Consider the following 13,566-nt stretch of genomic DNA (forward strand, 5'->3'; position numbering starts at 1 on the left):
AGAGAATCGTTAGGGTATTGATTCATGTACGGTTAGTAAGATACAGGGTTCATTGGTCCTTTCTCCCCGAAATGTAATTTGTGCTCCATGAAATATGCGGTAACGAGAGGCTTCGTATTTAACTTCGAGAAGTTCCGAAACACGAACCGTTGCTGCGGTCAAGAAACAGAACCAAAATGCCGGGATGCTGAGACGCCATGCTTTCTAAGCAAAATCCCATAGTCCAATGCAGCGCGTGCAATAGCTGATAAAGTCTGGCGATTGTACGGTGAGACATAACTTAAAAATTAAGCGATCTGCATGAATTTTTATGGAAGTATATTACAACAAATAATCCAACAATTTTTTTTTGTAAAACAAGCTAGCTATAACGAAATGGTCTATTCAAGCACACGCGTACAGTTCACTGTAATTAATTGAATCAATCAAATACAAATCGGTCACCCGAAAACACGTAGTTGCACCAAGAATTACTTTTCTATAGCTTGGCCCGCAACAATTAGAAGCTATATTACTGAACTTAATAATGTAGTGAAGCATTGTGGTCTATCAGTAGCAGAAAACTTTATTTACGCAGTATGGGCCAGTCTGAAGTTCAACAGCGTAGCCCTCGCCAGTATGCTGCAATGACCCCTAGAAATTAGAGTGGTAGCTTAAATATGCAGAAGCGCTGATTTTTGGGCAAGTTGGTTTTCCATAGCAGCACACTTAAGTAAGCGCTCGTGTTGTCATCACCTCCATCTGTCCTTGTTTGCGCGCGCTTAAGTGTTCTGTTCAAATATGGTTTGCAAGTGCGTTCAGTCTTCTTTTTCTCCGAAAGACGTCGTTACATTTTAGCAAAAATGTATCAGGATGTAGCAGGTTTCACCTCCTGGCGTAGTTTGGCGCAGTTATCATAAATGGTTCACAACTATGCCATTACACGGGGGATCGAGGTACACACAATGCGCCGGCTTCGGTGCAAAACCAGTCACCGACGAGTAAGAAAAGCCTTGACACTGTACAAAATATTAAATTACGTCAGGCAGCTGAAGATTTTCCTCAAAAGAAAAACAAGTGTAAGCAGGAGCAGCGATTCTCTGTTTTCTCCGATTTCATTTTGTGCAGCAAGAATATACCGTCTTTGTTTTTGTTAGTCGCATATTTTTCATATTATCTGCGGTTGCTGCTTCCTCATCGGAGCTTCAATAAAACTTCATTCGAACCTAGTTGGTATAAAATTCTTGAGGTTACAATTGCAGCTCGAACACACAAGACGCCCCACGAAGAAAAGACACGACACACACAAGCGCTGACTGTCAACCGCTTTGTTCCTTCAGACGTCAATGCACATATAAGGCCAAGACCACAACCGCGCATGTGCACACAACAACAGCTCTAATCAAAAAGTGAAACGAGGATGACAGACAGTACGTTAATACGCGAACACGTAAAACCATATTCAGATGAGTGCAGGGATAAGGAATTATCACTGATACATAGTTGAGCTCTTTTCATTATGTGTTAAGCTTCTATGCCTAAGGTCAGCTGCGCATGCTCGTTCCCACGTCTGCATGGAATAAAAAAATCCTTGGGCCTATAGCATATGCACTGACGTATGAAGGGATAAAGCAGTTGATAGTCAGCGCTTGTGTGTGTCGTGTCTTTCCTTCGCGGGGCGCCTTGCGTGCTTGCGCTGTAATTTTATCCTCGAAGCTGCTGGCGCCGATAGCCCAGGCGCTCCTGGTGCGCCAGCGAGAAATGCCGTCTGCGGCGCCTCGGTGTGCAGGTCGACAGATCCACGAGCTGCGGACGCTCTCAAATTCCCACGAAGGATCTCTGCCGTCGTTCTTTTGCTGCGAGGCTCTTCGCCAGTTATCTTTACAGCGAAGCTTCATTTACGAGCCATGCAGCTGCTATCTTGCGCAATGGATCAGAGCTGTACGTAACGCGTTACAAGTAATCGATTACTTGTAATCAATTACATTTTCCTGTAACTGATTGCCGGTAATCAAGCTTTTTTTTTCCAAAATCAAGTTGTAACCAGTCATCTACAGCAGTTCTCGTCCCGAAAAATATGGGACCGCTCTACGCCCCGCTCTGTCAGACGGAGGGTCCCCACAGAGCCTATTTTTTCACCTTTTCCTTGGCCTTACCTGCATATATCAATGACATAATGACGTATATATTAATGACATCGTCACCGTCGTTACATCTGGAACACAAATAAGACTGTTCGCAGACGATTAAGTCTCTGGAAGATCAGAGCTTGAATAGCATATCCTTGTGGTGCAAAAAATGGGGCATGGCTGCAAATACCGACAAAACAGTACCTCTTCGCATAACGCATAAAAAGAATCCCCTCGATTACGTGTACAAAATGGGGTCAGTTCCATTAAACAAGTTGATAATTATAAATACCTTGGGCGTAACCTTCACTAACAATTTCTCTTGGAACCTTCATATTGAGAACACGTGCTCTGCTGCATTCCGCGAACTATTTTATCTGCGACAAAAACTTAAAGAAATTCTCCTTCGAACGTTAAGTTACCCACCAACCTAACCTATATATCTGCCCAAAACTAGAACATACCTGCTTCGCATGGGACCCGTATACTAAGCTCATTATCAACAAACTTGAGAGAATACAAATAAAAGCGGTTCGTTTTATTTATTTCAAGTACAAACGTTCGGACTCCCCGTCACAGCTAATGTTGGCTAATGAGATTCCTCCTCTTGAATCAAGAAGACAGAAGTACCGCTTGGATATTTTACATAATCTAATTAACCACAAATTCACCCTCGACCCTTCGCTTTATGTAAGCCCTCTTTCCACAAGGCAAACACGGCACCATCGCTCCGATGCATTAGCACCTATCTATGCTAGGACAGACACGTATAAGTGTTCCTTTTTAGGGGCGAAGCTCCTTAAAGCGGCACCCGTTCGTCCCTCGTAGTGCGTAACCAGTCGTAACGCTAGTACCAGATCTTGACCTCCAAGGTGGTGCCGGTGGGAGATTTCTCCTGTGCGTTGTTGAACAATAAAAAATTCGCAGCGTGCGCGTTAACTAAAAGCCGAATTCTTCTGTCTCTCATTCCCCATTAGCAGCCATTGGCATGTTCCAGTAGGAAACGTCAGTAGAAGTGTAAGTGTTAGCTAAAAGCCGACTTGTTCTGTCTCTCATTCCCATTAGCAGCCATTGTTTACCTCCAAGGTAGTGCCTGGTGAGATTTCTCCTGTGCGTGATTAAACAATAAAATTTTTGTTCAAAACGCCGTTGATTGATGAAATAAACCAACGAAAGACGCCAGATGTTTTCTAAAAGCAAAACGAAAAGACGCCAGATGTTTCTAAAGCAAAACGAAAAGACGCCAGCTGCTTAACGAAAGACGCCAGATGTTTTCTAAAGCAATGGTTTTCTAAACAATGAAAGTTCACAACGTACATGTAAAATTAAAGTGAGCTGCAAGTCGTCATAGCTATCATCGAACCTTTAGTATAAACGCGCCCGATCTCACGTCGGTGATGATGTACTGGGCAGAATTCACGGAAGATTCACGGTTTACCGATGAACCTCCGCAGCCTCGCCCACTCATCATCTTCACTACGTGGATATGCTGTGATTTTTTTTGTGTATTCCATTGTAGTTTTGTTACGTTCTTTTGAATATGTATGTATGTATGTGTGTGTGTGTATGTGTATATATATATATATATATATATATATATATATATATATATATATATATATGTGTGTGTGTGTGTGTGTGTGTGTGTGTGTGTTTAGATTTGTTTACAATTGTGTATGCCCGTCCTGCAAGGACAACGTGGTCTGCAGTATGTAATAAATAAAATATAATAAATAAACGCCTTACCCGAGCGCCAGCAACAGCCAAGCGCGACGCTTCATAGAGGTCACGGACACTAGCTTCGAAGAACTGCGGAACTGCGAGCTGGTGCGCAAGGTGTTCCTACGTTATAATGCCGCCCTTCCCTTCAGCGCATGTATTGAGTGTTCAGTGTAGCGGCTGACCTCTTAATGAGTAAACGTGGAAGAATCAGCGACGACAAACTTCAAAAACAATTCCAGTTGAATGTTAACAACGTGTAACACTATATCACAGAAGCCACAGTAAGCCTCCCAGCCTTCACTCTACTATGCAAGCCGCGGTAGTTCGTTGTAGTTAAACTTGTGTTATTGTGTTAAGCATAGGCGTGCGCAGGGTTCCTCATTAGGGGGGGCAAAGGTTCATCGCAGCGTCCCCCCCCCCCTACTAAGTCAATGTATGGGGCAGATTTTGCGCCCCCCTCTCTTAGGTGACTAGAAGGGTCAATGTACGGGGAAGATTTTGCGCCCCCCTCTTATGTGATTAGGGGGGGCGGCTGCCCCCCCTGCCCCCCCCCCCTGTGCGCACGCCTATGGTGTTAAGGCAATAAAATTTTGAAGGAAAGTAGCGCAAAAGTAATCGATTACATCTCTCTAATTGCCGAGTTCCGTTTCTGAGGCTGTAATTGATCTCAGTAATTAATTACATTTTAAAGGAAGTAACGGTAATTGCAATCGGTTACTTATTTACAAGTCTGCAATGGATCAAACACGTGCACAGAGGGGGGGGGGGGGGGCAAAAATTCGTAGGCCGCTATCCCATTCATTTCTATGACAGCGTGGCCTGCGAACTGTTCACCACCCCTGTAAGTTGGGCGGTGTATATCTACACCGGGGAAATTTCAAGTTTCCAATCTGACCAACTTTTAATAGCGACAGAAATGAAACTGTGTCACTTTTCCACATAATCTCCCTTCACCTCAACACATCTTTTTTTCACCTCTGAGAGAACATTTGTATGCAGAGGCGTGCTTAGGTTTCTCCATTTGGGGGGGGGGGGGGAGGGTCGAAGTTTCACCGCTGTGCCCCCTCACCCTTCTTGACCCCCTCTCACTGAGGCTCCTACGATCAGAACGCAGTGCAAAGGCTAGGTATTGAGAGGGGGGGGGGGGGGGCTGCTTCCCTTGTGCGCACGCCTGTTTGTATGCCCTCCAAAAATAGCGCAATCTTGTGTGTTCGACACAGTGTGAAAGCGCACAAGAAGACAGAGAAGAGGCTTCTCTGTCTTCGTCTTATGCGCTTTCACACTGGGTCATGTCATGCGAACAATCCCAGACTGCTCCCTTTTGTGTTCGAATTGTCCGGGGACTGCATTCTTCCCTTCATCATCAGCAGAATTCATTATTATTTGCTTCGAAGTCACCCGTCCTCGAACACGAACCGTAACATTTCAAGCCTCATTTTTTCCTCGGGCTGCCAGAGACTGGAACGAACTGCCCCACCACGCTTCTGCGATAACAAGTGATTCTGAATTTCTGGTCATTGCGCAAACATGTATCACACCATAACACCAACTTTTATTGTACGAACATGCTAGCCACCCCTTGTGTTATACCCCTAACGGGGTATTCGGTGCTCGAATCGAATAGTGAATATTCGAAATGCCGAATAATTTTTGAATAACCAGCAACGACAAAAAATGTTCCAAGGAACGAGACGTCGGAGCATCGAGGGGTAGTTTTTCTTGTTTTCGTCATCGATTTACCCAGATGCATGCAGCCCACGTACTTGCGGGACTATCGACGCTATATTGACCACAGGGTGAAGGCGTTTTCGCTTAAAACTCCAGTGTCCCCGAAGTGACACTGTCATCAATCCACTATCCGATGTTACCTCATGAAAACTGCTTATTATTTATGCATCAGTTTCATTTAAAAGCTGTTTTAAAAGTACCATCTTGAATACTGTAGCGACTTCTATATTTCAGCCTGCAGTTACATGGTTCTAGTTGCTGCTGTATATACGTGTTTGCTCAGTTTAAATACTATATGTGGTATTTTTGTCGGTTAAAAGTAATCGTAGCGTTTCTTTGTTAAAGCTTGTGAATATTTCTTTCAAATAAGATGTTATAGAATTCTTGGGCTGTTTTGAAAGATGTTACCTTATAAGTCTAAGGCTGTTTTAAAAATGGTTGCCTTACTATTCGAAAACTATTCGAAGTCTTTGGTTCGGATTCGTATTCGATTCTAAAATCACCCTTAAAGATTGTTCTGCGAACGCTGAATGAAATCGGGTTTGCAATCAGGGCCACCGCTTGCAAGCGTGCGCTGGGCGAGCAAACTTACCACTTGGAAGTTACACCAGGATGCGCAGAGCACGGCACGAATGAGCTGCGTCGGTTTCACACCAGTGAGAATGCACTGACCGTGAACCAAGTGGTCCTGTCCGATCCACCAGATACTTCAAAGCGTCACGTGACGAGTGACGTCACGAGCACACGGTAACTGGAGACTCCACACGCACGGTCCGCGTTCACACGGCCACACCAGCGGACCAAGCATGGCCGCCGTTAATTCCGCCACGTCCCATCGCCGCAACGTGAGCCAGTTTCACTTAGGTCTACGAAACGCTGTTCGAAAGATGAAGCTAACCCGCTCTTCGTCGTCTCTGGTCAACTGATCGTGAACATTCATGTGAACTTGCACCAATCGTCTCTCGCACGCAGCATCAGCGCGCTTTATTGTTTGCATCGTACAAAATTAGTTCAAATTTTTGGTGTGTGTGTGCGCGTGTACAGGTAGTCAGCGTCAAAAGCTTAGAGACCAAGATACATAAGAAAAAGCCGATTATTTCAGCTGCTCTTGCACGCAGCCTTGATTTCCGGCCTGTTCGAAAACGCGCTTACATGCACTGTGCACATGGACCGAATAATCACATAATTGCTGGAGAATTCAAAGTTTTCTGACTTGGTGATCTGAAACTTATGAAGCCGACAGTAAATACGTTCAAACTGTTAAAAAAAAATTTCGAGTCTTTGACACCCGTCTACGCCTATGGTCTCTCTAGTTCATGTTCGACTGGCATGACCAGCCCTTTGGTGGCCTGTTTGCTGCTTTCCTCATTTATCATAAAAAAAAAGGAAAACACTTTCGATCTCCTCATCTTGGGTTAACACGATCAGGTGAAACCTTACAAATATTTAGGCACAGCAGTTGAATTAATTGGATGCGAGAATCGAAGCCAAAATTCTGAATTCGTTTATTAACTGTAAGAAGCCAACCAAAACACAATTTGTTTTACTTAAAAATAAATCTCTGGAGATGAAATAGTTTTGAATGATTATCTTGTTCCACAGAGTTGGCACTGGCAGAATGACAGCGCTACAAAAACTGAAAAATAGGGGTTAGAAAAGTAAAGGACAACGAGGCAAGGTATCCTTGAAATGAAATTAAACATATTTTGGCGAAACGCGGCTAAAGACTTTCAGCGCCTAATTCTCAACGCGAAAGGTTCGACAATGTGTTCTGGACGTGCACTTGGCAGTGCCATTGGAATACCCAAACATGGCTTACATGGAAGGCATATATATGATAAAGCCATATAACTTTACACCTGGGTTACGTGGAAGGCATATAGCACAAAGCAATGCTTCATCGATGCGAAACATTGCGGCATGCTCTTGATGCTTGGCTTGGCATAACGACGGCTTCAATCGCCACGAACACGCTATAATAAGGGCTGCGCATTAGGATGGAAGAAACATGAAAATATTCCAGCATACCCTCGATGCTAGGTTTGGCAGTGAAACGATGTGACCACGAGGGACACCTGATCCCAGATGGAAAAATTTCTATTTCCAGCTCGATTATTGAACCTTTCTAGCTCGAAATATTTCTGGTTCGATAATTCGGTTATATAACACTATAATTCAGCGGCAAGTTGATGAATATTCGGCTGGAATATAACCGAATACTAGTCGGGAACTGACGAAGTTCCAGCTGGATATTCATCCACGTGGAGCTGAATTACCGAACCGTGAGTCTTCCCAGCTGGAAAGATTCTGGCTCAACAATCCACCTGGAAATGAAACTTTCTCGTCTGGAAAGGCAGCGCAGCATTAACGGCGGTTTCTCACACCGCGTACAGCAACTGGTTACAACTGGTCCAGCCTAACGGCAGTGCCGTACTTTCCTTTGCGCAAAGCCCGTTTGAAGTTGCGGGCCCAAAGGCGAGCGTCCTTCATGCGAGACGCCGGCACGTCGGCAAACTCCGGACACTGCCACATGAGGTCGTTGGGATCCGGGGCCAGGAACGCCGTGAGCCTCATGACGTAGTCGAGGTGATCCTCCACGTTGAGGTGCACGAAGAAGCAAACGCTGGCCGCTCGGCACCACGGCCTCGTTTTCTGCATCTCTTCGTCGGCGCCTTCCAGGAACTCGCGCACGCGTTGGCTGGATAGGGCTACTTCTTCCGAGCCGCTGTCCCGTAGGATGCGGTTGAGCACCTTGGCGCTCAGTGCAGTCTTCTCTTGTACGTGGTACAGGAGTCGTATTATCTTCAACTGGCCGAACTTGGCTGCCGTGAGAAAACCTTCCTCCAGGAAGCTCACGTCGGCGCTGAATAAGGAATAGAGGAAAACAGGACTCCAAATTAAAGGTTGTTTTTAGAGGAGTACGTGTGGGTGTAAGCCAGTTGCTAATTCATGACTAGCAACGATCACCGTAAAACCACACATGTTGTCTCATTATGTGTTTCTTGCGGTTACCTTTGCTAATCATAAAGATTTGTTTCCCTCTATCGCAGCCTTGAAACACTGAATTGAACACATTAAAGCGGACACCCTGGCTTGTAGGGGCGAGGATGAATGCTATGAGCGTCCCCTTTATAACGAGTGGCAGTGGTGACCTGCGCGCCAACAAGGTAATTCATTTTTTTACAGCGAAGCTGCCTTAGGCTAGCCTGGGCCGTAGTAGTATAGTGGTAGTCGGCCTCCGCAGAAAACTCATTGGCTGAGCCGGCAGGTCACGTGATCTCGCTTTGACCAATCAAGCGCAAGCAAGCACAGTTCAAATCTAGCGGCGGATTCGCGACGTCACATGATCTCCCTAGCCAATCGTATAGACTCGTAAAGTCGCCGTGCCGAAGACGCAGCGTTGAGAGCTTGCGAAGATAGGGTGCCTTGAGCTCCTCCTCTCCCACCGCTCCGTGGAGAATGGCAACACTTATTGTTCGTACGTCGGCCATTAAAGTGCCCACTCCTTCACTCACGCCTTACGCGCGTGCCAAAGCAAGCTCGCACAGTGGCTCAGTCTCTGCGCTCCGAAAAAGATCCACGTATGTTGCGTGACCCAGTGCACGAGAGTTTATTTATTTATTTTTTTTTACAACCGCGCGCGCCAACTGTGCGCTGCCGACGAGTGGGCATTGACATGGCGGAGGAGGAAGAGCATCGAGGCACCCTAGCGAAGCGGAAGCCAAGCGGCATCTGAGAGCTGACGACTCCGAAATGCGAGCTCGCGAAGCTAAGGCAATTTGCCAGCGGGGAGTCGAAGACTCCGAAAGGCGAACTCGCGAAGCCAAGGCAAAACGGCAACGAAGGGCTGCCGCCACTACAGTGGGCGGCAAGGGCCAATGCAAGGAATGATGCAGCAAGGGGGATCACCGGGCACAGACAGCTTTGCTGTACGACCATCTTCACGGAGTGGATGGGCCGTGGATTTTTTAATTCGGCCTAATGCACTGTCTACCTGAATTAAAACTTTCTTGATTACTTGGAATGCAGGGCCACTTTAGAGGCTGGCTGGGACACCAAATATCGTTACCTGGGCGGCGCCTCCCTGGCGTGAACGTGGTAGGCATACTGGCCAAGAACCAGGAGCACGAGGTAAGGCTTCACCTCTCCCTTTTCAGAAAACGTCTTGCGGGCCAGTTCGGTCAGGAACCTGCCGTTGGCGCAGAAAGCATCTCCGTCGAATGACGTTGGCACAGCCGCGGCCAGCGCCCTCTTCATCCGTGTCCGGAAGAAGTCCTGCACTTCCCTCACGGGCAAGGCTACGACTAAGGACAGCGCCAGGCTGTAGAAGCCGATGATGAGGCCAGCCTCGTTCAGGGCAGCCCGAGAGCTGTCACTCTTCCTGATCAGGTCGGCGAGGAAGTCGACGAATCCAGGAGATGAAGGGAGCGGCTCCACGCTCTCGGGCCTGCGCTCGAACAGCCTAGGCATCTTTAACAGGTTCAGCACGGGCGTCGGCACATCCGGGAACGGCAGGTCCATCACGTCCCGGACTCGGTATATGTTGGCGAACAGCGGCTTCCACGGGGCCGACGGCGAAGGCGTGGCCGCCACGCACTCGAGCATGACGTGGTCGAACGACTCCTCCCACCTGTCGGAGGCAACCACCCTCAGCCAGGATGCGTACAGCGACCGCCTGGTGGCGTCGTTCGGGTACCTGACTCCCCTCAAGACTTCCCGCGCACCCTTCATGGCGATCACGTCGCTCCAGTCGCTGCGGTTCGCCATTTCGCGCTCGATGGCGTGGTATAAGCCGAACGGTAGGCCTATAGCGCGCATCATAATGCACAGAAAGTCGACGTCTGAAAGAAAGAAAAAAAACAGAGAAAAACGGAAGTAGGCTTCGCACTAGTGGTTTAATCCATGAGGGAAGTGCGAGCTGGGCGGCTAATTTTGTTCCTCTTTCTTTTTTCATCTCTGTCTTCCTTTTTCTCTCTTTTCTCTATTTTTGTCTTTGTTTATTTATATTCCCGTCTTTCTCTCTATATTTCTTTCTATTTCTCGCTCCTATCTTTCTTTCTCTTTTTCTCTCTATTTCTCGGTTCCACTTTCTATCTTCCTTTCTCTTTCTGTTTTTCTTCCCTTTATTTCTATCGTTCGTTCTATGCTATGATTTACTCCTCCCCCCCCCCTCACTTTCCTTTCCCACCCCCTTGCTATACTATACTGTACAAGGCTATGTTATTCTCCGCTGGCGCACCTGGATAGCCGAGTGGTTGCGATGCTCGCCCTCGAATCGTGGGTACGCGGGTTCGAATCCCGCCCCGTCAAAAAATTTTTTCACCAAGAATTTTTAGGGGCGAAGCTCCTTAAGGCGGCATCCGTTCGTCCCCGTCGTAGTACGTAACCAGTCTTAACGCTAGTACCAGATCTTGACCTCCAAGGTGGTGCCGGTGGGAGATTTCTCCTGTGCGTTGCTGAACAATAAAAAATTCGCAGCGTGCGCGTTAACTAAAAGCCGAATTCTTCTGTCTCTCATTCCCCATTAGCAGCCATTGGCATGTTCCAGTAGAAAACGTTAGTAGAAGTACAAGTGTAAGTGTTAGCTAAAAGCCGACTTCTTCTGTCTTTCATTCCCATTAGCAGCCATTGTTTACCTCCAAGGTAGTGCCTGGTGAGATTTCTCCTGTGCGTGATTAAACAATAAAAATTTTGTTCAAAACGCCGTTGATTGATGAAATAAACCAACGAAGACGCCAGAGGTTTTCTAAAAGCAAAACGAAAAGACGCCAGATGTTTCTAAAGCAAAACGAAAAGACGCCAGCTGCTTAACGAAAGACGCCAGATGTTTTCTAAAGGAATGGTTTTCTAAACAATGAAAATTCACAGCGTACATATAAAATTAAAGTGAGCTGCAAGTCGTCATAACTCTCATCTAACCTTTAGTATAAACGCGCCCGATCTCACGTCGGTGATGATGTACTGGGCAGAATTCACGGAAGATTCACGGTTTACCGATGAACCTCCGCAGCTTCGCCCACTCATCATCATTCACTCCGTGGATATGCTGTGATTTTTTTTGTTTCCCTTTTTTTCTATCTCTTTTTGTCTCTCTCTGTACACGTTCTCTCGCCCATCCGAATTGCATCCCACGCCAGACAAATCGGCGCAACGGGAGAGCGCGCGCCGGCAGAGTTATTGCGTTGCACGCGCTATAAAGGTAGAGGCCAATCATGATGATCGTTTTTGCGAACGCGTAACGGCCACGGGATCCAATCCCGGCCGCGGCGGCTGTATTTTCGATGGAGGCGAAAATGTTTGAGACCCGTGTACTTAGATTTAGGTGCACGTTAAAGAACCCCAGTTGGCCGAAATTTCCGGAGCCTACCACTACGGCATCTCTCATAATCATATCATGGTTCTGGGACGTTAAACCCTAGATATTATTATTATTCTTATTACGCGTAACGGCATAACGGAAAGCGTAGCAGCTCCGCGTTAAAAGAAACAAGAGCCGTTTGAACACAATAGATCTGAAAGAAAGCTTTTCGCATGTCTCGCATATGGGTCATTTCTGAAGGGGATCTGGTGCTGCATTGCGTCGGCCTTGCCCGTCAAGTTTCTTCCTTGTGCGGAGAGCTGACCATCGCGGGCTGAAGGCTTATGACCACACTTAAGAAAACAAAAAAAGTATAAGGCACGAAGACTGTCTTGTGCAGGCCAGGCCGCCAGCGAGAGGTACGCAGGCCGCATGGGGCCCACGGGCCGCGTGTTTGAGAACCCTGGCCTAGATAATTCAACGCAGCTCGAAGAACATTGCGTTCGGTGATAAAGCGATCACAAAAACACAGTTTGTGCTCATTCGTTTCGTCACAGCTGCAAATACAAGAGCGATAAAGGCAAATGGAGATCAGATGGCAACGGCCGCCCGGTTCACCGTCATGATGATGATAGCGCACTTCAGGTTTTGGTCTCTTGCAAAGCCGGTCTATAATGCTTATGCGGCGCAGGCTTCGCAAAATTTTTTTTCGGTAAAATACCGTTCACGAGCTAAACAGCACAAGCGCCAGCTGTTCCACCACTGACCGTCCGTCCATAGATAGTGAGTCCTTATCGCGATAGCAATTACATATGGACTCTCCAGGCACATTGTAACTGCGGAGCAGTTTAAGAGGCCCTGCAACACTTTTCAGCATGGTCAGGAAACGCTGCCCATCGGTAGTCGATGCTCCCGAGGAGAACACGCGAGCCAAACATTGTAGCGCAGCACGCGGCCTGGGATTTAGAATAAATTCTCAGTCAGCTAAAACTCGCTTCCTCTTCTCTCGACAAATCATGCTATTGACTCAAAATCACTGCGTCACTGACACATGTTCCACGCCATTGGCTGACCTGAACATGGCGCGCTCGGCAGTTACTGCGGCTGCCGCAGGAGGCCGTCACTTGCCCGCGCGCGCGCGCGATCGCACTGAAAGTACGCCGCGCGTTCGAAAAAAAATAATAAAAGGTGTTCAAGGTCACCAGGCGCGCATGACGTAACTTATTCCCCCATGCCACCCCTCCCTGCTTAGCTTCCAGCGCTTTCGTCAGGACGAGAGAAGAGGGAAAGGAATTACAGCGTGCGACAGATCTTTGTAACTCCGCTCGTGCTGGACGGATTCTAAAAATTTTTGCGCTGGTGGATTCGTGAGGCAATAAGTTCCTTTAGTGAAGCCATTCCATGGCTACTTGGGAAAGTGTTGCAGGGCCCCTTTAAGGGGCCGCCCTGTCATCGTCTCATGTCTCGCGTTGGTGCCACGCAGGCCCCACGTTTGATGCACGTAAGCCGAGCAGGCTGCACGTTTGGAACGCCAGCGCTTGCTTGCCCGCGAACGCCAGCGTCGCCGAACGGCTAATTCGTCTGTCCGAGCCGGCGAAACGCCAGCGTCGGGAGTTAGACGCACCGCGCCCGGAGCAGCAGACATTATAAAGGAGACCATAGAACAGAAAATAGATAATCGCGAAACAAATCAGATAATCTCAAGAAAAG

The 13,566-nt window shown here is 47.4% G+C and overlaps 1 protein-coding gene across 1 annotated transcript; it reads right to left on the minus strand.

The window, feature by feature from the left end:
- Positions 1–6,890: 6,890 nt before the first annotated feature.
- LOC119401389 (uncharacterized) lies at positions 6,891–10,404 on the minus strand. Its single transcript, XM_037668143.2, has 2 exons — positions 9,628–10,404; positions 6,891–8,421 (listed from the first exon to the last, which is right to left on the minus strand). Exons 1-2 carry the CDS (start codon positions 10,377–10,379, stop codon positions 7,959–7,961), a joined length of 1,215 nt encoding a protein of 404 aa, XP_037524071.1. The 5' UTR covers positions 10,380–10,404; the 3' UTR covers positions 6,891–7,958.
- Between the last annotated feature and the right edge of the window lie 3,162 nt (positions 10,405–13,566).

This window comes from Rhipicephalus sanguineus, chromosome 8 (genome assembly GCF_013339695.2).
Source record: "Rhipicephalus sanguineus isolate Rsan-2018 chromosome 8, BIME_Rsan_1.4, whole genome shotgun sequence".
Taxonomy (NCBI): domain Eukaryota; kingdom Metazoa; phylum Arthropoda; class Arachnida; order Ixodida; family Ixodidae; genus Rhipicephalus; species Rhipicephalus sanguineus.

Coding starts and splice junctions, on each gene's coding strand:
- LOC119401389 (XM_037668143.2), bottom strand. CDS start 10,379: ATGATGCGCGCTATAGGCCTACCGTTCGGCTTATACCACGCCATCGAG. Junction 8,422..9,627: donor GCCAGGGAGGCGCCGCCCAG/GTAACGATATTT, acceptor TTCCTTATTCAG/CGCCGACGTGAGCTTCCTGG.